General features: G+C 40.4%; 1 protein-coding gene across 2 annotated transcripts in view; it reads left to right on the forward strand.

Moving 5' to 3' along the window:
- Nucleotides 1-26061, forward strand: part of LOC139443205 (limbic system-associated membrane protein-like) — a 71455-nt gene extending 45394 nt beyond the window's left edge. The window contains exons 2-8 of one of the 2 annotated variants that reach the window (XM_071224171.1): nucleotides 6224-6333; nucleotides 8199-8403; nucleotides 13905-14057; nucleotides 15144-15290; nucleotides 17560-17847; nucleotides 24249-24455; nucleotides 24926-26061. In XM_071224171.1, the coding sequence (XP_071080272.1) occupies nucleotides 6224-6333; nucleotides 8199-8403; nucleotides 13905-14057; nucleotides 15144-15290; nucleotides 17560-17847; nucleotides 24249-24455; nucleotides 24926-25029 (1214 nt within the window). In that variant the 3' untranslated portion in view covers nucleotides 25030-26061. The remainder of the gene's footprint in view (nucleotides 1-6223; nucleotides 6334-8198; nucleotides 8404-13904; nucleotides 14058-15143; nucleotides 15291-17559; nucleotides 17848-24248; nucleotides 24456-24925) is intronic. The other variant, XM_071224172.1, reaches the window with a different exon arrangement.
- The last annotated feature ends 1496 nt before the right edge of the window (nucleotides 26062-27557 follow it).

Consider the following 27557-nt stretch of genomic DNA (forward strand, 5'->3'; position numbering starts at 1 on the left):
ATTACTACATGTATGCAACAGTGACATTACCACATGTATGCAACTGTGACACTGCGAAATGTATGCAACTGTGACATTACTACATGTATGCAACTGTGACATTACTACATGTATGCAACTGTGACACTGCGACATGTATGCAACTGTGACACTGCGACATGTATGCAACTGTGACACTGTGACATGTATGCAACTGTGACACTGCAACATGTATGCAACTGTGACACTGCGACATGTATGCAACTGTGACACTGTGACATGTATGCAACTGTGACACTGCAACATGTATGCAACTGTGACACTGCGACGTGTATGCAACTGTGACACTGTGACATGTATGCAACTGTGACACTGTGACATGTATGCAACTGTGACACTGTGACATGTATGCAATTGTAACACTGTGACATGTATGCAACTGTGACACTGCGACATGTATGCAACTGTGACACTGCGACGTGTATGCAACTGTGACACTGTGACATGTATGCAACTGTGACACTGCGACATGTATGCAATTCTGACACTGCGACATGTATGCAACTGTGACACTGTGACATGTATGCAACTGTGACACTGCGACGTGTATGCAACTGTGACACTGTGACATGTATGCAACTGTGACACTGTGACATGTGTGCAACTGTGACACTGTGACATGTATGCAACTGTGACACTGTGACATGTATGCAATTGTGACACTGCGACATGTGTGCAACTGTGACACTGTGACTCTGTGACATGTATGCAATTGTGACACTGTGATATGTGTGCAACTGTGACACTGTGACTCTGTGACATGTATGCAATTGTGACACTGTGACATGTGTGCAACTGTGACACTGTGACTCTGTGACATGTATGCAATTGTAACACTGCGACATGTATGCAACTGTGACACTGCGACGTGTGTGCAACTGTGACACTGTGACATGTATGCAACTGTGACACTGTGACATGTATGCAATTGTGACATTGCGACATGTATGCAACTGTGACACTGTGACGTGTATGCAACTGTGACACTGTGACATGTATGCAACTGTGACACTGCGACATGTATGCAATTGTAACACTGTGACGTGTATGCAACTGTGACACTGTGACGTGTATGCAACTGTGACACTGTGACATGTATGCAACTGTGACACTGTGACATGTATGCAATTGTGACACTGCGACATGTATGCAACTGTGACACTGTGACATGTATGCAACTGTGACACTGTGACATGTATGCAACTGTGACACTGCGACGTGTATGCAACTGTGACACTGCGACATGTATGCAACTGTGACACTGTGACGTGTATGCAACTGTGACACTGTGACATGTATGCAACTGTGACACTGTGACATGTATACGATTGTGACACTGCAACATGTATGCAACTGTGACACTGTGACATGTATGCAATTGTGACACTGCGACGTGTATGCAACTGTGACACTGTGACATGTATGCAACTGTGACACTGTGACATGTATGCAACTGTGACACTGCGACGTGTATGCAACTGTGACACTGTGACATATATGCAACTGTGACACTGTGACGTGTATGCAACTGTGACACTGTGACATGTATGCAACTGTGACACTGTGACATGTATACGATTGTGACACTGCAACATGTATGCAACTGTGACACTGTGACATGTATGCAATTGTGACACTGCGACGTGTATGCAACTGTGACACTGCGACATGTATGCAACTGCTACACTGCGACGTGTATGCAACTGTGACACTGCGACATGTATGCAATTGTGACACTGCGACGTGTATGCAACTGTGACACTGCGACATGTATGCAACTGCTACACTGCGACGTGTACGCAACTGTGACACTGTGACATGTATGCAACTGTGACACTGCGACGTGTATGCAACTGTGACACTGTGACATGTATGCAACTGTGACACTGTGACGTGTATGCAACTGTGACACTGTGACATGTATGCAACTGTGACACTGTGACATGTATACGATTGTGACACTGCAACATGTATGCAACTGTGACACTGTGACATGTATGCAATTGTGACACTGCGACGTGTATGCAACTGTGACACTGCGACGTGTATGCAACTGCTACACTGCGACGTGTATGCAACTGTGACACTGCGACATGTATGCAACTGTGACACTGTGACATGTATGCAACTGTGACACTGTGACATGTATGCAACTGTGACACTGTGACGTGTATGCAACTGTGACACTGTGACATGTATGCAACTGTGACACTGTGACATGTATGCAATTGTGACACTGCGACGTGTATGCAACTGTGACACTGTGACATATATGCAACTCTGACACTGTGACATGTATGCAACTGTGACACTGCGAAATGTATGCAACTCTGACACTGTGACATGTATGCAACTGTGAAATTTGTTCATGTATGCAACTGTGACTCTGTGACATGTATGCAACTGTGACACCGCGAGGTGTATGCAATTGTGACACTGCGACATGTATGCAACTGTGTCATTTTTACAGGTCACCACTGTGACCCCTTTTGTAGGATTCACTGTGGACGATTTCAGCTGAAACAGTCCCATCCAGATTAACCGGACTTTTCATTAAAGATCAAAGTTTTGTTAATTGTTTCTAAGGTTTCCACAGTGTGGCGTCACACATATCGGACATACTCTCTTGTATGTAATCAGAAATAAGTAGCATCACGATTTACCATAGCAACTGCAGGGCATTCAATCATTTCCCTTCAAAGCCCAGTCGAAATTTAGCTTTTTTCCATACTGTTTCAGTATTTAATCGGGTATACATGAAGTTGCTTTCAGGAGTATTTAATCATGTTCTCATTTATCCATCAAACTTTGATTGTTTTAGAAGTTAAACACGTAAATCTTACCTCTTTGCAGGCCGGAGATGCCCCTATATGCTTTCACGAGTCAAGGGGTTTAATTTTTCATATTAAAAAACTTCGAAAATTAGAAGTTTCCAATAACACTGCCTGGCATTTTTTACACACTTATGTTTTACACACTTATGGTGAAATATTTTCATTCCCCAGTATAGATGTACAATTTTCGTGAAGGGAAATGAAAAGTGTGACTTTTTTACGCCTATCCTTATTAATATTGCAGTTAGCGTCCTTTGTCTGTCTGAACACAAAGGTTTGCTGTGTACATTGTCAGAAGATCGACCAATCTGTAGAGCCATATAAGCAATAGCATGATAGTTAATATCAAAACATAGATATAATCATAGTTATTTTTACCATCTTTATTGCACTTTCACTTTATTATCCAGGCAAAAACAATGAGCCAAGATGTGTAATTATAAAGCACTTCACTATGCATCTGCAGGTTTTTTTAAAATGGCGCACACTTAACACACTTAAACATTTTCCATGATTAATTACGTGTGTATTACGTATAATTAATTTTCATCCTTTATGTTTTCAAAGATGTTACTTATGCATGACATTCGTCTTTTAGGTGATGGAATTGTATCCGCGCTGTTCCTATCAATTTGTTTTCAATCTCCTTCAAGATATTTTTTATAATGAGTTCAAAAAAGATAAATAATTGCCCCCTTCTTAAATTCGCGTATGATGAATGTCCTTCTTGTTTGATTTTTTGACTCAGAAAAGACTGAATGCAAAAGCACGATTAACGGAAAATAGACATCCTTGCCTGTTTCGTGCCAAGGGGTATCGATCTTAATAATGTGTCTGGTCCATTAGGCATAGGCAGAATAATTAATTCATTTCTGTCAGAAACATCCCACAAGTTCACGTTTGAAAGGATATCATGCTTCTTTGGAAACATTAAAATTTTGGTTGTCAGTGATAAACCCTCCCCTGTGAGAATAGTCTGTCACGGCGTAATCCAAGGTCTGAATGCATATTTTTGAGAACCTAACTAGAATGACCTAATGCCACAGAACGCGCTTTGCTGATCTGGTTACTGGATGTGTCCATGCTATCTAACACCACAGGTGAAGATATTTCTACTTAACTTAAAATAGTTTAGCATCATGAATATACGTTTGATAACATGAAAATTAAAATCGAAATAGTTCAATAGAATTCGATTAAAGATATGTTTATTACAATTTTAATGAGATTACAAATTATACTACCTTAAACATTATTGTGTAATGAATATAAATAAAACCATTAAACAATTGAAGAATCTACATTATACAACCATTTACTTTAGAAAGAATAATGTCACTCGGAAATATCTGCTTCTTTTAAAAGACTTAACCAAGAGTTCTCAATGTCAGTTAATGACAATGAAGCAGTTTAAATATGTTATAAGGTTGACATGTTTCCAGATGCACGTACAGTATCAGGGGGTCATATCAAGCATTGAAAACTGAAATCAATTAGTGGCAATATCCAAATAATTCAGTTGTAAATCTACTTCCCCAGAAAATCGTTACATTCGTAGGGGCGGTCGGGTAGCCTGGTGGTTAAGCGTTCGCTCGTCACGCCGAAAACCCGGGTTCGATTCCCGAAATGAGTCACCATTTCTGGTGTCCCCCGCCGTGATATTGCTGGAATATTGCTACAAGCGACGTAAAATCAAACTCACTCACTCACGTTACATTTGTAGTATTTTGTGTAAGCCTATAACCATGGGGATCCAAGACGTCTAAGGCGCCGCAATACTCTCTGTAGGCTCTGTAGACCAGGATCCTATACTCTTGGTACGAAACTCAGATTGGCCCTGATTATGATCCTTGGTTAGGGAGGACCATACAGATGCATGTGGGCTTAAAAAATGGAAAGCGTCTTCCATCTGCTAAATGTGAGGCCGTCCTCCTACATGAGGCTGACACGCAGATATACAGTTCAGAAGTACAGTTCAAAGCAGCACAAGACACTCATGGTCGGCTCGGAGTCAGAATACTGTGTCTGAGTGGGGTATTCATGTTAAACTGCGGCATGGTATCTCAGTGAGCTAGCACTATAAATCGGCATCAGTCCGGACTAGACGTCGCTATATAAGTGCAATAATCTTGGACCCCATTTCACCTCACCTACAGACTTACACTATGTGTAGCTTACGGTTGCTTGAAGGATTTGATACACGCGTCTTGTTGATGTCACTCTGATCATTATGGTGGAAATATTGTAATATTATACAGAGGCAAATGTTGGATATTTTCGCGTCGCTCGTATCAGCGTCTTGACCATTACAGCCTTTCACCCGCTTCTTCCGTGGCCTTATCTCTCTTAATAGCCCACTGGGCAATATGTTCGGGCCATGCACAGTGCCAATACACGCAGAGTGAACCAAGTAAAGTAACGACCTAGTTCGTTTGGGGTTTTATCTTCACAATTTACCGATGTGGCAATGGACGCTCTGATAAAGGATAGTTTCGATCACGCAATGTGACTGTGCCATTTAGCCATTGTGACGTCCATCGATACCCATTTGGGAGTTAAGACTATACGTGCATAAATGGATTTCTGATTATTAGATTCATGTGGTTCATATATACACGAGTACTTGTTTTGAGTTTGTTATATAGTGGCTGTATGTTTTATGTGGGGTCGGCTCAAGGCAAGTGACAGGTGCGTCTCTTTGTCCGATGGTTTCCTTATCCAATTCAGGTGCTTACAAACAATTCAATACATCATATGGTCGACAAGCAGCTGTATTCCGATAATCGAGATTTCTACGGTTCTAGGTTTGGGTAGTTGGTGCCGTATCATCAACGTGCACATATATCAATCAGTGTAATCACTTCCGTACAAAGCAAATTGTGATTAATATGATTACTAGGTCTGGTGAGGTAGGCAAGGGAAAGGATAAAAATATTCAGAAAAAATCATTACAACGATAAACTGTGTTACTGAAGCTGATGAAATCAATTTCAGTTAATGGATCAAGACCCCGAAAAGGCAAAGAGAAACTTTCGCGTTGAAAGAAATAATGTGTTTACTTTTCTGATTTCCTTTCGTAAGAACATGACCATTTTGCTATTTATTAAATAATTCATATGTTGATATATAAATACAATATATATTATTCAATATTCATATTGTTCTTTTCAATTATCTTTATCTCTCTCAGAATTTTTAATGCGTTATGAAGAACTGAATAAAGTCCATGTTAAAATGTTTTAAATGCTCAATCCGCCCCTCCCTCTAGACTGTATATGCTGTGGCCGTGACCTCTTGACAGTGTAGGTCAAGGGCGTGGCCCTCTGTAGACTGTATGTATCTCGTTTCAGACGGACAGAAGATCACACCGAGTTTTGATGTCCCCTTCATGAACGTCACCGTGAGAGAAGGAATGACTGCAATTTTACCATGCTCTGTTAAAAATCTCGGCAAACACCAGGTAACTAAACTAACGATTGAACGTGTTAATTGAGTGAATACTGTTTTACGCCGCACTCGGCAAAATTGCATGTTTTTCACGGTGTCCTGTAAAGCATAGAGTCAGTGGGTGAGTGAGTGAGTGGAGTGAGTTAAGTTTAACGCCACCTTTAACAGTATTCCAGTTATATCACGGCGTGTCAGCTTAATGTGGGAGGAAAGCCTGAAGGGATGCAGGTCTCAGACGTTTACCACTTCAATGAAATCCACGAGCACGGTTATGACGCTGACAAACCTAGACACATAATCAATCGGAGCGAACCGGGATTCGAACCAATCATAGGTTTCTGGCGTTCCCAAGGGACGCAACTCTGCACGCGTTAGACGACTGGGCTACCCGTGCCCCCATCAGTAGATAAAAGCGTGATCAAATATCTATGCCATCGACCATCTAGTCCTCCTTGGTCGGCTCTTGCGACCAAAATGGTATGATGAAAGGTCGTACTCGTATTCTGATCCAGAATGAAATTATTATACCTTGGCTCTGTACATCTCATCTTAAATTTAATTACCGATCCTATAAGTATTAATTTAAGAAAGACAACCTTTGCACTTTTATTATTGTTTCCATCTACAGCTACTGAAATTCGAATAACTTTAATGGAAAAAAATCAACAGAGTTAATGTTCAACCAAATATCGCTCACATCAGGCTAGCGATAATAGTCAAGTCTCTGTTGACAGTTCAGAGCGTAAATGTTCTAAAGGAAAGCCATTTTAAACCGGTGTGTCGGGGATGCATCGTGCGCTTTTATTGCTTGGACAGTTACATTTAGGATCAATGATGAAGCGTTGTTATCTAGGTAGAAGCCATACATTTAACTTGCCTCTGACGGAGAGAATTCCTCCTGACGGTGGGTGGTTAGCGTTCAAGAACCACTAGGATCGCGTGACTGTGCAGGATAAAGTGTAGAGCAACTGTTAGGGGTCTACCAGCATTTTGGAACAATAATCCCCTCCATCATAGAACACAGGTGTATCATTGGGCTGAGGAGCTGCGAGGACTTAACCTTTGCGTTGATATGAACAGGAAAAAAATATACAGCTCTGAGCGCATATCTTATGCAATTTAGTTTATTCTTTGAACAAGCCTCGCGTTAATATCTAGTTGTACGATGACCTTTTAACGTTAGCTCTATAACATGCAATACATATTGGGGATTTAACGCAGTCGTTTAACAGCTCGAATTTTCGCAGCCGGGTTTATTGAAGGTACTTGTTTCCCTTTTCTGCATTTTTATAAAGTAATACTCTACTTACAATATTACACCTAACAGAAATATCTTTTATTTATGTATATGTTTTTATAATAAAAAATAATATGTGTTTATCAATTCCTCAGACAAATAAATGTAAATCTTGTAACATGCCTACGCTGTGTTTATAAAAATATATTGCATAATCTAGCAATTATGAATTTAATAATCTTCATTCGCTATGTCTTAGTTATAGTGGGCGCGGGTGGCCCAGTTCTCTAAGGCGCCGCGATTCGTTGTGCAGAGTTGCGTCCCTTGGCCACGCCAGAAACCTATCATTGTGGGTTCGAATCCCGGTTCACCCCGATTATGTTTCTAGGTTTGTCAGCACCATACCCGTGCTCGTGGGTTTCACCGAAGTGGTAAACGTCTGTACAGACGACTGGGCCACCCGTGCCCCCCAAGCTGTCCCCGAACAACGGTTTGGTAGCGAATAGGTCCTTGACATTTATAGAACTGAGATATAATAAAATTATACTGATTAAACGATGATGATTGACCCCTCATGCTGTATTCTATATAAAGGTGCTCTGGAACTGTACTGACCTCTCATTGATGTTCTTGCTACAAAGGTAATATGGACCGACCAGTGGTCAACGCTATTGACCTTTGAGGACCGTCGCATCATTGACGATGAGCGCTTGAGTGTGGAACGTCCGTACACAAGAGATTGGAATCTTCATATCCGGGCCGCCAAACATAGCGACCAGGGAGGGTACAACTGCCAAATCAACACAACGCCAGTCAAAATCAAAACAGTTCATCTGAGAGTTCAAGGTTTGTCTGAGCTACCGTCCGTATTAAGTACATGAACATCAAATACCAGAGTAAACTGTCTCGATATTCTGAATACAAAACTTGTCATGTTGTTTACTATTACGTGTATTCTTGTCATGAATGTAATTTAATTTCAGAAACCTTTTGAGGTCGAATTACCTCAAACGCAGTTATTGTTGCTCGACTTCATACACTTGGGAATGATAAATGTAAACGCACTCGTTCATATTTACTCCATAACATATAAATTCATAATTAACAAGAATGCTACAAAGGTTAATCCCTTACTGTATCATCTCTACTTTCCTTGTCCCTGTGTTTAGAGACAGCATCCCCATACACGTAGCTTTGGTAGCATATGAGTGAGTGAGTTGGATTTAACACCGTTTTTAACAGTATTACACTTATATCACAGGGTGTCAGCTTAATGTGGGAGGAAAGCCCGAAGTGATGCAGGTCTCAGACGTTTACCACTTCGGTGAAACCCACGAGCACGGGTATGGTGCTGACAAACCTAGAAACATAATCGGGGCGAACCGGGATTCGAACCCACAATCATAGGTTTCTGGCATGCCCAAGGGACGCAACTCTGCACAGCGAATCGCGGCGCCTTAGACGACTGGGCCACTCGTGCCCCCGTTATAATAAAGATAATCACCATACCCAAAAAACTGTAAGGGGAGGGGATATAAACCTATTAAGGAGGGGAGTAGAGATACGAAACCTATTGGCTAATCTAATCTAGTTATTGTAAGACAAAGTGGGCGATAAAAGTGCAGTTAAGCTGCATTTTAGTATATAGGGTTTGATACAGAAAGAAAAGGGGATTAAAAGCCTACTGTAAGTCTAGTTAAGCTGGGGTGGGGGTGGGGGATGAAGGGAACTTGGATAGTGTGTGCCGTGCATCTCGCAGTGATTGGATAACCGTTGTTACCCTGTCTGGCGCTCGGTATTTAGAGGACAAATCAGAGACTTGACGGCTCGGTGAACAGTATACTGAGAGTCTGAGTGGGCTATCTTGTTCATGGGGTATCTCAGTGGGCTATGTGCGTCATTTCCCTTCCAATTTTCTAAGTCAATATTATATGTATTTTGTAGCATGAACACGGTGCATATGTACTGCTCTTCTCCAATATGTACATAGATTGACATGTATGTAGTGAGTGAGTTTGGTTTAACGCCGCTTTGAACAGTATTTCAGTTTTATTGTGGCGTTTCAGCTCCGTGTGAGCGGTAAGCCCGATAAGATGAAGGCTTTAGACGTTGACCACGAACACATGTATGGTGTTGACACGTCTACAAATATGATCCGGGAGAAAATTTGGATTCGAGCCTACGATAAGAGGTTTCTGGCACCTCCAAGGGATACAATCTGTGGCGCTTTAGACGGCTAAATATAAACCTAAAACAGAGAGACAGAGAGACAGAGAGACAGACAGACAGACAGGCAGGCAGGCAGGCAGGCAGACAGACAGACAGACAGACAGACAGACAGACAGACAGACAGACAGGCAGGCAGGCAGGCAGGCAGGCAGGCAGACAGACAGACAGACAGAAAGTTTCATTGCGTTCTCTCGTCACGCCGAAGGCCCAGGTTCGTTCCCCACATGTGTTTAATGTGTGAAGGCCATTTCTCGTGACCCCCGCCGTGATATTGCTGGAATATTGCTAAAAGGGACGTAAAACATCTTGCGTGTCGAATAACTGCAACGAGACACATCACATCTAAATAATGTTCACGTCTTTTCAAGATGACATTTATATAATTGTTCTTGGAACCAAGTTTTACAAAAAAAAACTGCTTTATATTTAGAAATATACATGTATACTTTGTAAAACCCACACATTGTTTTGTGTCGAGACATATCAGATGTCAGAAGCCATAAAAAATAGTGGTAAACAGCAATCACACGCACGCATACACACACTCTCACACACATACGCATACACACACTCTCACACACATACACACACTCTCACATGCATACACACATACACGTACACACACACACACACACACACACACACACACACACACACACACACACACACACACACACACACACACACACACACACACACACACACATTCAGATTCACCCTTCTTATGATCCTTGGCCTCTTGGCGTCCAATGTTCCCGTGGTTCCTGGCGTCACCGAGGTTGTTGACGTCTTTCATATCTGCCATGTTTCTTTCCAAAATTAGTTTTACTGAAATTCTGTTCAAAGGGACGTTAGAGTCCACATATACACCCACCGAACAAGCCTGTGTTGAATTTCTGTCAAGAGCGCTATGCAAAATCGTTTAGTTCCTTGTCTTAGTCATTTGGTTATATAAGGACAATTTCACTGCTTTACCTTCCTCAATGTAGAGGCATATATAATCAAATTGAATTGTCGACTAGGATGGGGATGTTCCTGTCCTCTTGTCTAACAGCAGGAGATGAATGAATAGCCTTAGAATAACATGGGAACATGGAATGAAAAGCGTTACCATAATTCATGTTAACAGTTTTAGTTACCATTCTATCGTATGGAATGCCTTGAAGGTACATGCAAGATATTTTTCTTCAGATTTTTTTACAAAAACAATTAAATAGTATACTTCACTTCCTTAGCATTAAGCCTTACTTCTTCTTTACGTCTAATAATAAGGTAGAAACAGTTTGAGGTCGACCCTGTTACAAATATAGAATATTAAACGAGTCCTTGTGTGGTACTAGTTATATGCAACGAGTGAATAGTGCCAGGGCCCACTTGCACAAAGCGATCTTAGCGCTAAGACTATCGTAAGCCTATGTTAAAGTATGGGAGTTACGATCATCTTAGCTCTAAGATCGCTTTGTGCAAGTGGGCCCAGAACTACTTGTATTTATGAATTTCATAAAATTGGTATTACACGGGAGCGAGTTTAGTATTCATCTCTACGCGCTATGTCATTGAAAAAGCCAAGAGAAGTTTGGAGTTTTCAATACTTTTCAGTGAAACTTGTTCCCGCAGTACATAAGCACGCGGTTTGGCATTACACGATGTGTAAAACGCCTGTATGTTTATTAAACGGGTGATCTCTTCACGGCCGCGTGATAAAATTCAATATGTAGTACACACATGAAGACGTTCCCAGCAGCAATCGCCCTAAAGGCAGGGTTTCCGCTTTAATAGGGTTCAGAGTGTCCGGGTTTGATTCCCATGGGTGCATATCTAATGCTTCCCACCGTGATATTGCTGCAATATATCCTGACTATCTATACTCACCAATCATCATCACTAGTGGGGGAATTTTGAATCGAACTTTCACAAACGACTTCGGTCGCTTTTACTGTTTTACTACATTAAACACATTCTTAAGGATAACTAGTGTAGAAACGCTATAAAATCTCCATGTAAAGTTCGATGTGTTTATCATTATGACGGCCGTGGGATATCTTTATACTTTTGAAAAGCCAAGAGTGATTACATTTCGCAATAATGTTAATGCTTTTATAAAGGCAGACAAATTGTCCTATCGTTGCTGTTCCACCGACTTTTTTAGTTTTCTGTGCAGATCTAGATGTTGAAACTATATACACATGTTTACGACTGTCTAAAGGGTTGTCTTGTGCCATCACATTGCTCACATTTCTTTCTGTACTCTATGACGTTCAACAGCCAAGTAGCCAGACACTACCATCTGATCCTAGGAGCCTTTGTCCAGAAGTATTACTCTGTAGTATAAAGAATGTCTTTCATTGTTGGTTTTCCTCACAAGAAAATGGACCCCTGGGACCTTTGAGAAGATAAAGAAGACTTTTCTCATGAAAAATTCAGAGCAATGACGTGCTTATCTGCAGTTAATGTGACATTTATCGGGGATACCATTTTAAGAAACGAACGGTCATATTTTACGATGACGGGTTAATTTTTGTCGTTTCTCACACCTTGATCAACATTGACTGACGCATTAAATCATTGGTATATTAAGCTGCGTATGGTAATAAAACAGAACTATCAGATGGTATTTTCTATGAATAATGAAACATATACATTAGCTATAATCATCTATGTAAAAGGCTGAAAATTTAGATTTAGTTTGAGGCTGTTTGATTAATTAATCTTCTTCACTGTTATTATATTGGTGATGGTTTTTTTCCCATTCAGCTGATCTATACATTGTCTGGAAGTTTCGAGGCAGAAGTCTACTTTGCTGCCTGGAATGTTTTTGTTTCTCGTGCCATTAAGTCACTAAAGTACTCACCACCATTGCAATATTTAATTTATATTGTTGGCGCGACTTTCTCGCATGTTGAAAGAATCTATTGACCTCTACCATTGAAAGTCAAAAGAGATTTACCCAATGAAAAATTAACACCTTTCAACGATGGATGCGTGGGAAAGAGTAATAATAGGAGGTTGTATTAAAGCCGTGTCAAGTTATGCGTAAAGTAGGATTAGTGTCATCCTGAACAGTTAAGTACTGAGTAGTTAATATGTGAGAATGTTACACTTCACCATGGCTGAGGTTCTTCCCTTTTCACTCCTGGTGGCATCACTATTTGATTGTGATTCCCGAACAAATGACCCGTTTAGATCCGGGGTAGAATAGGTCTTCAGCAATCCATGCTTGCCGTAAAAGGTGACTATGCTTGTCGTAAAAGGCGACTAACGGGATCGGGTGGTCAGGCTCGCTGACTTGGTTGATGCATGTCATCGATCCGCGTGGATCGATGCTCATGATGTCAATCACTGAATTGTCTGGTTCAGACTCGATTATATACAGACCGCCGTCATATAGCTGGAATATTGCTGAGTGCGGCGTAAAACAACAAACCAAACCTAAAAAAAACCGAACAAATTATCATGATACATTCGGAATCACATAATCGACTCTGCTTTTAGTTAAGACTCTTGAATCTGTGGAAAGGGCTTTGTCGCTTTTATTTCTATCATTACATAAACCAACCAAGGGGAGATATGACTTGACTCTTTTGTTGTGCTATCAAGTAATATTCACAAAACTGGTCTTTGGTTAAATTTATCGAATCATTCCATGTACTGAAACATACACCCGTGTGGTAGTGTACATGCGCGGGTCCTTGTGTGCGCTCACGAGTGAGTGAGTGAGTGAGGTCTTACGCCGCTTTTAGCGATATTCCAGCAATATCACGGCGGGGGACACCGGAAATGGTCTTCACGCATTGTACCCATGTCGGGAATCGAACCCGAGTCTTCGGCGTGACGAGCGAACGCTTTAACCACTAGGCTACCCGATCGCCCCTCACGAGTGAGTGCTGGCTGTGTAGTTGTGTGTGCTTGATTTCATTCCGTGCGTTTTGACAATAAAACTAAGGAATCGACTTTTGATTATTTCATTTCAACAGCTTTTTAAGATTAAGTGTCTCTGTGTATACACGATTATTTATAATTATTTTATGGTCTTAAGACAGCAACGTAACAGAATCGCAAACTGATAATAATGTTACAACAATATTTTATGTATTCTCATATCAATATCTACATTTCAGTACCTGCCAAAATCAACCATGAGATATCATCAGAGGATATCACTGTGCGTGAAGGAGATACGGTGACCTTGATATGTAATGTGTCAGGCATCCCAACGCCAACAATCACGTGGTATAGGCACAGGATTACCGACGATGACGTCGAGAAAGAAAGTAAGATATATAACATGCGGTAGCGAAATACTAGCGGACAAAGTTGGCGTAATGATAAATAATTCTGTTTGCATTTGCTTTTCCATTGTTTGTCAAAAGCTTAATCGGCAGTGTTTTGTTTCTATGCTTATTTGAAGATTCAGAAATCATATCATATTCAGTATGAATTTTCAGAAGGACCTCTACAGACTAATTTGTCGTTCCATACATGTTTACCCGTTAATGTCTAATTTCTTAAATATAACGGGTTCAGAAAAGATTATTTGATGAGGCATATCATTTTTTGCCAGAGAGAACAAATCTTGAAGAACATTATGTGTATTGCAGAATTAGGGGTGTGTTTTTTTCGAATCAAGTTTTGAAAAATCAATCTAGATACTTTAACATTGGGAATTGCTCAGGCTATGGTCTAAGGCGCGACGTTTTATGCCTCCTAGACAACAAAGTTGTTTACATTAGTAAGATAGTGCAGCAACAGTGGGGTTTTTTCCGCAAAAAATAAAACTGAATAGGTAATAAATACCATAGTCTTTTCATGCAACCTAACGATAAGCTTTCGTTTTTCAATGGGGAAGAAGTGAGGTGAGGTGAAATGGGGTTTAACGTCACGTCCAAGATTATTGCACTTATATTGCGACGTGTTGCAGATTAACATGAATACCTCACTCAGACAAAGTATACTGACTCCGAGCCGACCAGTCTTTGTTTTAGCCCTTTAATGCCGAGCGCCAGACAGGGTAACAACAAGTACCAACTTTTAACGTATGACACGGCTGGGGATCGAACCCCAAACCTTCCGCTCTCTGGGCGGACGCTCTACCACTAGACCACGGAGGCGGTCAAATGTGGACAAAGGTCACTTTGTGTGGTGGAACTGTTTATAATAACAAGAATACTATCTACACAATGTGAATAGGGGAGATTTATATCCGATATTTGAATGCAATGACCACGAGTCAGATAGCAACACAATGTTATGATTTGATTTGTACATGAAAATATAAATTATTTTTATTATGAGAATTGCATGCGTGCATATGCATATATTCTCGTCGCGCTGTTACAGTGCGAATAATTTGAAAGTAGCTATGCTTGTGACAACAGGGATAGGAATGAGCGGAGAGGTCCTCCTCATCCACAACGTCACCCGCTACTGTGGCGACACTTATGAGTGCGTCGCCTTCAACGGTGTTCCTCCAGCCGCGAACAGACTCATCAAAGTCACCGTAGACTGTAAGTATATTTAATGGGGCATTTCTATACGGTTTAACGGCGGGTCTCAGACGGTCCTTTTTTCAAGTAAGGTCATACATTTATAACACACCAATTTGTTATACAATTATATTCTCATATAACCAAGAGTATTTTGACATCGTAGTTACTTGTGTTATTTTTTTATTACGTACAAACCAAAAAAGTATGGACACAGTCTCAGAATACATAGAGTGCAATTACCATCTTACTTGTCCACCAAGACGCTAATGTCTACGAACCGTGTCACTTAACATTCCTTAACATACCCCTGACACGCCGTGATATTACTGAAATACAAACTCAAAGCGGCGTTAAACACACTCGCTGGAACACAGTGACTCATTCTTATAGAACAGTTATGTTCAGCTCAACCGTCTGGCATGACAAAACAAGACATCGAAAGGTGCGGCCTGGCATTTTAATCCGTTCTGAGAATACCCGTTGTTGCCGTGACTGAAATAAGGAACCTTGATTAAGTTCAGTTGTCTAACGTTAAATACCCCGTGCAAAAACAGATACCTCCTGGAACAAAGATTTCGTATGTCTATGGAAATGGCTTTGTCGCGTTTATTGTACCATACTGCATGGCCTAGAGAGTGCTTATTTCGCATGTTTCTCTCAGCCAATTACAGTGATATTGCGATCCATGAAAACGACCCTTTGGCCTCTGGACAGGAGTCAAACTTTCTTAGGTCACTAAGCCCAGACGTCACAGTATATAATATTCTCACTTAACATTTCAATGTATCACTATGCCATTGGCGCTATTATATGTAAAACAAAACAAACACTTTACACGACTATTTATTATTACTTTGCTCATCTCGTATGCTGTTTTAAAACCTTTTAGAGACAGACAACAAAGTATAATTCTTAAATGATGGAATTAAACAATTTCATTGATTTTAAAATGAGTCCGTCTGATTCATTAATATATACCGTCAATGCCAGAGCACTTTAAATCGCGATTATCCAACCGACGTAACAGATTCCATTGAGCGTAAAATGCACAGCAACGATGAAAATGATTTAAATCGATCATCGAAAATCACAAATTCGTGAATCAGATGAATTCGTTTATCACACCAGTGGTACAGTGGACTCATGATGATCAATGGACATTTCTTATGATAATGAGAAGGGTTTTGTCTCTTTTTTCCCAATTAATGACCTTTGTTTGAATATACATTTGCGACCAGCTGTTCCTATTGTTTTTAAAATATATATTTATACACAGCAACACATGTTTTATACATGTATGTGTGTGTGTAACTTAAAAGGACAACGACAGAATGGAAGCTACATATTCATAGGAAGGCTACACTATACAGTAGATCCCTTAACAGGTAGACTGAGGCAATGATCGTCAAGTAATTTTAGGATAAAGACATATTTAGTATTCAATGTGTGACATCAGCAGGTGAGACAGAACGTAGTTTTAGATTAGCAATTGGTCGAAATGGCATTAACTGCTGGAGTTGATATAAATACACGTCTCATTGTCATCTCTTGAAGGAAACTTCTGTTGCAAATGTCAACTGTATAATAAAATCATAATACACAATACCAGACGCTCACCATCATAATTGTCAATAATCTGTAAATATTCTGATTGTCTTAGAAAAGATTTCGAACTTGATTCAATAATGTATGCATCATAAATGGATGTTAACCTCGAGAAACACCAAATGCAAGGGGACAGGGCATATTGCACACATACTCCGCAAAGATAGAAGAGGGAGGATCCAGCATTTGTTAATGAGAAGGTGTTCTCAATATGTTAGGCATTTGGCAGCTGGAACCGAGGTTGATAAACGCGACCATGGCGTTCTGAATGACGCTTTCGTTAACAGCGTTAACGGTAACGTTTATATGTCTTAGGGTGTATATAATTCTGTGACAAATATTTACGCACAACCATGGCCAGATGATTTCACTCTAAAACAATGTAAACCCTAAAGCAACGTCAACAAATTACGAGTAGTCATATCATGTGGATATCGGAGATGGAATAGAACCACAGCCCTCTGTTGCTTGTCGTAGGAGGCGACTGTATTGGCTCGGTGACATGACTGATTACGAGTGGGACTTTGCTCATGAGATCAACTACTGTTTACCTGCTCCAGACTCAATTATATCGCAAATAAACACACACAGTGTCATTGCCGTCCCGAGACGGACCACAGTCCAACTAAAATGGGACCGAACATTTAAAACACTTAACCATATCTTCATATCTTCTTTTCAGTTCCTCCTGAAGTTCGGCTCCCGAACAAGAGGATCGGCCAGGTGATGGGGAAGGAGACCATTTTGGAATGTGTTATCACAGCAAACCCCTTGGAGATTAGCTATTGGACGTGGCAGGGGAACGAGATCCAGAACAGTGCCAAACACCGGATAGAACTTTACAATGATGCCGATAATACCATCACTCTGAGCTTAAGGATACGAGTGCTTGATGATGAGGATTTCGGGGAATATACGTGTGCAGCTTCAAATATTCTTGGCAGTGACTCTGAGAGTATGGTTCTGTACGGTAGGTTTGTTATCACCCGGTTAGGTATGTGACTTTTCACTTCCGAATGCTCCGCGACAAACAGCTTTGGGTGGTGCTGTGTTTTAATTTATCTGGCTGTGCATACTTTTATCCATCCATCTCATATGCACGTATACGATGTATGAGTTTTACCTACCGCCACTCCGTTTCATGTCAATATTGGGCGCCCACAGCACGTCCCCCCTTCCATGTAGATATCTTCAAAAGGTTTCCTTTCATGTAGGTGCCCACTTCATATTCCCTTTCATGTAGGTGTCTACAACAGGTTCCCTTTCATGTAGGTGTCTTCAATATGTTCCCTTTCATGTAGGTGTCAGCGAAAGATTCCCTTTCATGTAGGTGTCTACAACAGGTGTCCTTTCATGAAGGTGTCTAAAATATGTTCCCATTCATGTAAGTGTCTTCAAAAGATTCCCTTTCATGTAGGTGTCTACAACAGGTGTCCTTTCATGTAGGTGTCTACAACAGGTTCCTTTCATGTAGGTGTTCACAACAGGTTCCCTTTCGTGTAGGTGTTCACTACAGGTGTCCTTTCCTGTAGGTGTCTACAACAGGTTCCTTTCATGTAGGTGTTCACAACAGGTTCCCTTTCATGTAGGTGTTCACTACAGGTGTCCTTTCCTGTAGGTGTCTACAACAGGTTCCCTTTTATGTAGGTGTTCACTACAGGTGCCCTTTCATGTACGTGTTCACAACAGGTTCCCTTTCATGTAGGTGTCTACAACGTGTTCGCTTTCATGTAGGTGTTCACAACAGGTGTCCTTTCATGTAGGTGTCCACAACGGGTTCCCTTTCATGTAGGTGTTCACAACAGGTTTCTTTTCATGTAGGTGTTCACAAGTTACCTTTCATGTAGGTGTTCACAAGTTTTCTTTGATGTAGGTGTCCACAACGGGTTCCTGTTCATGTAGTTGTTAACAACAGGTTTCCTTTCATGTACGTGTCCAAAACAGGTTCCCTTTCATGTAGGTGTTCACAACAGGTTCCCTTTCATGTAGGTGTTCACAACAGGTTCCCTTTCATGTAAGTGTTCACAAATTTCCTTTCATGTAGGTGTTCACAACAGGTTCCCTTTCATGTAAGTGTCTTCAAAAGATTCCCTTTCATGTAGGTGTCTACAACAGGTGTCCTTTCGTGTAGGTGTCTACAACAGGTGTCCTTTCATGTAGGTGTCCACGAAAGATTCCCTTTCATGTAGGTGTCTACAACAGGTGTCCTTTCATGAAGGTGTCTACAATATGTTCCCTTTCATGTAAGTGTCTTCAAAAGATTCCCTTTCATGTAGGTGTCTACAACAGGTGTCCTTTCGTGTAGGTGTCTACAACAGGTACCCTTTCATGTAGATGTTCACAACAGGTTCCCTTTTATGTAGGTGTTCACTACAGGTGTCCTTTCATGTAGGTGTCTACAACAGTTTCCCTTTCACGTAGGTGTTCACAACAGGTTTCCTTTCATGTAGGTGTCCACAACAGGTTCCCTTTTATGTAGGTGTCTACAACAGGTTCCCTTCCATGTAGGTGTTCACAACATGTTCCCTTCATCATGTAGGTGATCACAACAGGTTTTCTTTCATGTAGGTGTTCACAAGTTCTCTTTCATGTAGGTGTTCACAACATGTTTCCCCTCATATAGGTGTTCACAACAGGTTCCCTTTCATGTAGGTGTTCACAACAGGTTCTCTTTGATGTAGGTGTTCACAACAGGTTTCCCTTCATGTAGGTGATCACAACAGGTTCCCTTTCATGTAGGTGTTCACAACAAGTTCCCTTCATGTATGTGATCACAACAGGTTTTCTTTCATGTAGGTGTTCACAAGTTCTCTTTCATGTAGTTGTTCACAACAGGTTCCCTTTCAAGTACGTGTTCACAACAGGCTCCCTTTCATGTAGGTGTTCACAACAGGTTTTCTTTAATGTAGGTGTTCACAAGTTCTCTTTCATGTAGGTGTTCACAACATGTTTCCCCTCATATAGGTGTTCACAACAGGTTCCCTTTCATGTAGGTGTTCACAACAGGTTCTCTTTGATGTAGGTGTTCACAACAGGTTCCCTTTCATGTACGTGTTCACAACAGGCTCCCTTTCATGTAGGTGTCCACAACAGGTGTCCTTTCATGTAGGTGTCCACAACAGGTTCCCTTTCATGTAGGTGTTCACAACAGGTTTCCTTTCATGTAGGCGTCCACAACAGGTTCCCTTTCATCTAGGTGTCCAAAACAGGTTCCCTTTCATGTAGGTGTTCAAAACAGGTTCCCTTTCATGTAGGTGTTCACAACAGGTTTCCTTTCATGTAGGTGTTCACAACAGGTTCCCTTTCATGTAGGTGTTCACAACAGGTTCCCTTTCATGTAGGTGTTCACAATCTCCCTTTCACGTAGGTGTTCACAACAGGTTCTCTTTCATGTAGGTGTTTACAACAGGTACCCGTTCATGTAGGTGTTCACAACAGTTTCCCTTTCATGTAGGTGTTCACAATCTCCCATTCATGTAGGTGTTCACAACAGGCTTCCTTTCATGTAGACTTTCCGTTACATGAAAACTCAATTATGTAGAAGTGTTTATTACAGTGAGTAAGTCTCAGGTCGAGTTATGTGTGTCTGTGTGTATGTGTGTATGTGTGTCTGTATGTCTACACGTCACAAATTCATGCACTTTAGGCATGTCCATGTCATAACGACATGTAAGTGTATGCATCTGTGAAATGTGATTTCCGGGGATACATACAGGTGTGTCTGTAATTGAAAGGGGTTTGTCTGGAGCACATATAGGCATGCGTGTGTCACATGCATCACACATGGGTAACCGACCGTGATATTGGTGTCTATACTTCCGTGACAGACCTGCAGGTAGCTGTGTATCCACAAGTTCAAATAATGAACACTGGGGCTAAAGGCTTCGTGATGAGCATCTTTTCTGTGCTGCTGCGCGCAAGTCTTGTTTGTACAAACTTTGTGTTCCGCACACTCGTTAATGAACGGCCGCATTGCTTTACGTGATAGACGTGGATGGTCTGAAATAATGATACACCGCACTCAGTGCGTCTGAAGGTTGGTGTGGACGTATAAATATTGAAACGGCTCATGTCTGTTTGTCCACTAGGATCTTTAGATTACAACCATCTGATCTAAATATATATTGTTATCTATTCGGGCTTGTCCAGTTGTTTAAAGCGCTAAAATACGCGGATCTCTTGACCGTGGATTCGAATCCCAGTGTCCATTTTGGGTTGTCATCACCATACCCATGGGTTTCAACCAAGTAGTAACCGTTTCAGACCTGCATTATTTCGGGCTTACCTCTCAAATAACTGATAATAACTGAAATACTGCTCAACGTTGTGTTAACTCAATGTATGCTCATTTAATTATAATAGTCAGAAGATATATTGCACATTTCATATTATTCATGAAAGGGGCATGTTCAATAAATATTATCATTACATGGGTTATAATATACATACTTGCATGTGTGAGACATCATCGTTAAATAGGGGGCACGGGTGGCTCAGTCGTCTAAGGCGCCGCGATTCGCTGTGCAGAGTTGCGTCCCTTGGGCACGTCAGAAACCTATGATTGTGGATTCGAATCCCGGTTCGCCCCGATTATGTTTCTAGGTTTGTCAGCACCATACCGTGCTCGTGGGTTTCACCGAAGTGGTAAACGTCTGAGACCTGCATCACTTCGGGCTTCCCTCCCAAATTAAGCTGACACACCGCGATATAACTTGAATACTGTTAAAAGCGAGGTTAAGCCCAACTCACTCACTCACTCATCGCTGTATACTAACGTGACCTATCTTTAACTACTGCGTTGAATTACATCATAATATCTGAGTTACATTGACCGGACTGTCAGTCCGTCCTGAGCCTAGTTCGTCTTAAAGATAGGTATACTCTTAAAGGTGGACTAGGCTGGGCAATTTGTCAGTCCCACCATTTTTGATTAAGCCATTCAAACTGTGGCTACTGATGCTATTTCATTATGCATATCAAATGTATCATATAGCTACAAGGAGACAATGTCTCAGTTTCACAGAAGGGTCAAAATTCAAACTGAAATGGGAATCAGACCTAGTACTGTCCCTCTTTAACATTCATGATCAGATACTTGCGGACGCTGACAGAGTAATATCCAATATCATAATGTGGTAATTCCTAAACCAAAACTGCCCTTTGCATGTATTGTCAAATATTGTATTTACCATCTGGAAAGAACAATGTGTTTAAAGGTGGACAAAATATAGGTTCCTTCGTCCTCAGAAGTTTCATTCACGTCATTTAAAACCTGCTCTGTCTTTTCTGCTGAGGTACATTTGTGCACAGAAGACCCCAAGTACGCAGGGAAACCTACATTACACACCTCGTTTATTATATTGTTTGGACCTTGACAAATACTGGAAATATGCAACATTCAAGGGATCATGGTCACTCTTTAAGTATTTGTACCTGCTCGTATGCTCAACATCCGTCGAAAAGACCCTTTAACACCAAATCATGACCGATGTCAATAGCAAGGAATGGTAAAGAATGGTATTATACAGATGGATCACGAAAGTGTCGTGAATAGAATGGATCTGTAAGGCCATGTCCGATATAAATACAAATGCAAGCGTTGAGTTACATTTCTAGACTAAGGAAACGAGAAGTCAAGTAACGGATAATAAGCCAATCAGTTGCCAATGCATAGATCTGCAGACGCATGATCAGCAAATAAAGACGCCGTTATCACTGAAATAGATCTCCATCTATTATAGATACCCAATATGACTGAGTGCAAAGGAATAAACGAATTATCCCTATGATCTTCATTTAGCATTGGTCTAATTGGATTGTCTCTTCCTCGCCATTGCCTCTTGTGTTATCTCCCCTTGCATGGAATGAAATAGGTGTACATTCACGGGTGGTATAAATGGCATTAATCAATACATGTGCTTTTTTCAAAATGTCTTTGAAAATGTTTGTCCTTGCGAAAGTCTCGAATTTATGGTAGTACATGCTAATTTGTAGCCCAGTAGTACATGCAGATTGTAACAATAATTGCAGTTTATAACTTCTTTCAGTGGCATTTAGAAGTTGGAGTGATGAAGTAAGACGAGTTCCATGGATGAACAACTTCTTTATTACAATTAGTGCGACGTTGTGCAGTTTATAGGATGAATAACGTATAAAGTTGATGCTAAATAAATATAGCATGTCTAAAAAAATCATTTGCCATGAAAACCAATGTGATTTTATAAACCACTGATTCTGGTTTAGAATGGAAGGAAAATATGTGTTCTTGCACCGTTCCAGCAGTTCCAGACTTTGGTGTCTACCTTTTACAACTTTTCATGTACAATCGAGTATGCTCTTTGTACGAAGAGCGTCACGCGTCTGCTGCTCAAAACTTGTTTAATCAGGGTTACAGCACATGAGGCCTTACTGAAACTTTCAAAACGTTTAATGCCAGACGTGGGGAACATTTCCAAATTTACCGCCGAAGTGACCAAAACGGTGGTCTATGCAATTACCTATTTTCACTTGCATCATATAGTTCCGTGTTTGTTCAGGTGAACTGCGCTGTTTGATTGCATTTGGTTCACATGATGACATATTGTGCTGTCATCTAATTTATTTAAGAACCTTTTGTTCAATGACATTCAAAGTCTACTGGACTATTGACTGTGAATATATACTTTTATGGATAGGTATCATATCCCAAACATAAAAGGAAAACACGGAATGGCAACATAAATACCACATACATTATATATTGCGTTGAAGTATCAGTTATCAGAAGCAGATCGATTGAAATGATTTTCTTGTATTTCTTGTGGTGTCATGCGAACATGTGACGTTATCCATTACGTCATTGTACTCAGGACTACCGTTATGCGTGTTTCACAACTATTTGAGAGCACATTGAAAACTGTGAAACAACTATTGAAGTACGCGTAGAAAGAGAGTGCATGTGAAAATGACAGCTTTTTTCATTTTTGAAGTGTCGACAAAATCATTGTTTTGATATTTGCAGGTGTTGCTATGTACTGATTTCGATGCGGCGAATTTTATTATTTGAAACCTATCGACGACGTTTCAATTGCAAGTTCCGGATATCATACTTATAACTTAACAACAACCGCAAATCTAAAAACACGTGATGTTTTGCTCCTTTTGACATTCTGTATATGACGAAACGATGAAAAATGGTCCTTCTGACTGCCAAACACACATTACCATTTGTTAAATTTATTATTTGTTCAACTTTTAAAAAGGAGAACATGACCAATTAATGGTTATTATACGTTATCAGAATATGTGTAGTTTATTCATTGATTAGATCATGATAACATGTAAACTAATCACATTTTTGTATGTATATATAACAGTTTCACACATCTTCAGACTATACAGCTTATCGACGACTGATGATGACGACATCAACAACCACAACTACCACGACGGCACCAACTACAACCGATCCACGCCTACGTTGGCAAGTTGAGGATCAACGTTACCCTCCAATTGTGGGTCGGAACGACCCCAACACTGACTATGACGTCGTTCGACGAATGTCTACCATGATTAACCCGAGGAACCAAATTTATTCAAGTACTAGCATGATAACATGACATCTCATCATATAGTTGCACCCTGTCGACAGTATTGAACTGAATTCCTACTTAAATATTAAAGGGAAAGCAGTGCGTCTTTGATGCTGTGCTGAGATGTTTAAATATAGTCACTTTAATGAAATATTTTCGGTTCAAATAACATCATAATGGTGAACTTGATAAAATCTCTTTCTTTGAGACAACGATACTGATTATAAGACATCCTCCGTAGGTAATAATATCCTCAGCCTGTCTACTTTGTTACACTATTGTGAAATGAAGTAATGTTTTCCAGGATCATTTCAGCTTGATGGAGAAATTCTGAGTGTGCTTGAAACACACTCAGTTTTCAACATATATATATAAAGGTTAAACGAGGAAATGACATCACTTTATGCATGCCAAAAGTAATATAATTTATTATATGTAAATGAAACCAAATTATTGCATCTATTAATTTATTTACAGGTGCTAAAGGACGACCATTGAGTTCCACTGGATCCAACGGACATTACGCGTGTCATATATACAGTGTTCTGACACTTGTGTTCATATATCGCATTGTTTTGTGATTGCAACCCCTACGGTGTGTGAGGTCAACTCTTCCATCTTCAAAGCGAAATAGCGAGACATAACTTCTAGTGAGGACATGGGGTATGATATTTCACCAAAGATGACAACCAAAGACACTGGTTTGGGGTTTGTCAGTTTTGAAATCATTTGATGACAAACAAGCGTTAGATGTGATTCAAATTACCTCGTTGTGTTTTAACGGACCATGGACAAACTGGGCTATACATTCCTGGCAACAAGTGAATTTTAAGGCAACCATTGAAGAGTTGTACAAGTGGAAAATAATGCAGGAATGTAGGCGGTTGTTTCTAAGGATACCGGAACCGAATACCTGTGAACCTTATGCGCAATTCTTCGGTAGAGGATTTACGTCTGCCTCGGAGACATAAACACTAAAGTTCAAAATGGCACACATTTTATACAGGTCTCTTAACCTTTTAATGTCTGTCAACAGTTCAAGCAGACATGGACACATTGGTGTATTTGAATCCCCAGTCAAGAGCACATGAAAATGATTTGCAGCGCTGTTGATGCTGCTGAGACCTAAATGTCTGGTGGCGTGTTGAATTTCATGAGCATTTTGCTACGGTGAACATAATCTGTGTCTATGGATTCATTAGTACAGGTAGAATTTAATGGCTAAGGATACGTCTTTTCATCTGGATCATCTAGATTACAGAGTTGGATTTCTGCTTTTTGTGTACAGGATATGTTTCTACTCTGTACATTAACCGCACTTCAAAGCACGGGATCTTCACTCGCTGATGACGTTCAGAGAAAAGCTTTGTACACTCCCAGTCTGATTGTTATTAGCCACGGGCCAAGGTCAAACAAAACCATCAGGACCATACGTCTCCTCATTGGGAGTAGTTATGGTTCTGGCGATTTAATGAGATTATCCACATTGTGTGGACTATGGTGGTAGCCGTAGGGAGACTCTACAATGTGTTGTTTTGAGCGATTGAGTCATGGCTTCTTATTTAAACTCTTATGGCATTTTACTTGAAAGCGATTTGACAGTAATGTCTCCTGATAGCCCAGTCAGTTGTTTTTATCAAAAAATGAGACATGACTTTGAGAATGGTGACATGAGTGTTTTACAGAAAAAAAACATACGATCACACCATTTTATCCACATATTTTAATTCATTTTATATTTCTAATGTTTCCTTTTGAGCCTTCGATTTTTTACCACCAGCGCTAACTGTGGGGTAGTAGTAATGGCTAATTAAACCCATAACTAAACCAATATACTAGATTAATGCTAATTTCCTCAGACCCTACACCACCCTACCCCTTGAGACCAGTCAATCAATCCTCCCATCCAGAAGTTAGCATTACACATGCATTGTCCCGTACTTAGTTCCCTTATACATGTGAAAGAACTGATTAAAGCAGCTACTTGGCTCTCATTAAGGACTTCCTAAAAAGGCCATTGAAACACGTGATGTTGCGTGTGCTGTTGTATCCGCAGAGGCAATGTGAGCAGAGATCTAATACCTCGGGAGAGAGTCTTGTCACTTTTAGAGAGAGAGGCAGAAAAACTAACTGGCTGTTCAATAATTCTGTAACGATGACCCAGCTGGGAATCGACACTGGAGGCAGCGTGGTCTGTGTCTGTGGAAGCATTATACTGTCCTTTCCTGGAGATCTGCATAGGCTTCTTAGATACGAGGCTTTGTTGTCAGGTCTTGGGCAGAATGAGATACGTAGGAGTTCTGTGCAGGGAGCTTGATGGAAGCACCGTTTCCCTCCGCCCTTTCATAATATTGAAAGAAGGAGCTAGTTGAATTGCAAAAAGTCTCCCATTTGGTAAAGGTACTTCAATCAGTGATATACAGTCTCGAGGTATTGAACTAATGTTATTGAGCCGCATCTCACAACCAAGCCTAATGACCTTCGCTCTACTTTGGTGTTCTAGATTGTCAAATGTGTATCCCTTCAGAAGACGGTTTTCGTGAAGAAATATGTTAAATGACCAGCTAACAAAAGCAAATGAACTTGTACTGAGCGCAATGGATTTATGTCTGTTTGTTTATCGTGAACAGAGATTTGTATAATCCATTTTTTAAACAATGCAATGATAATCAACAGTCCTATACTGATTGTCCAATGTCTTATTTGTATAACAGATGAGTTATTTCATCACTGAATATACACGTTTCTACCCATATGAAGTTGATGATTTTAATAGTTGTAGCCGAAACAAAATATAATGCAAAATATCTTTGAGCAGATTATTGTTACTATTATAAATCCTTATTCATTATAGCTGGAGTTTGAATTTATATGCTGTTTCAACCTCAGATACTCAGAAACATATGTTTGAAAAACGATTTCAATTTTTTGGGATACTTGATGGCTAATATCCCACGCACCGTAAAGAATATATAAACAATAGCTATTTATTGATTTAACAGTTCCTTTGTGATATATTAGGAAAACAAATCCATATAACCTCGATCACACACAAGACACTACATAAGGTATTCAAACTGAACGAAAGGATGCCATCACACGTGACACA

Source organism: Haliotis cracherodii, unplaced genomic scaffold (genome assembly GCF_022045235.1).
Source record: "Haliotis cracherodii isolate W230 unplaced genomic scaffold, xgHalCrac1.p SCAF_5, whole genome shotgun sequence".
Taxonomy (NCBI): Eukaryota; Metazoa; Mollusca; class Gastropoda; order Lepetellida; family Haliotidae; genus Haliotis; species Haliotis cracherodii.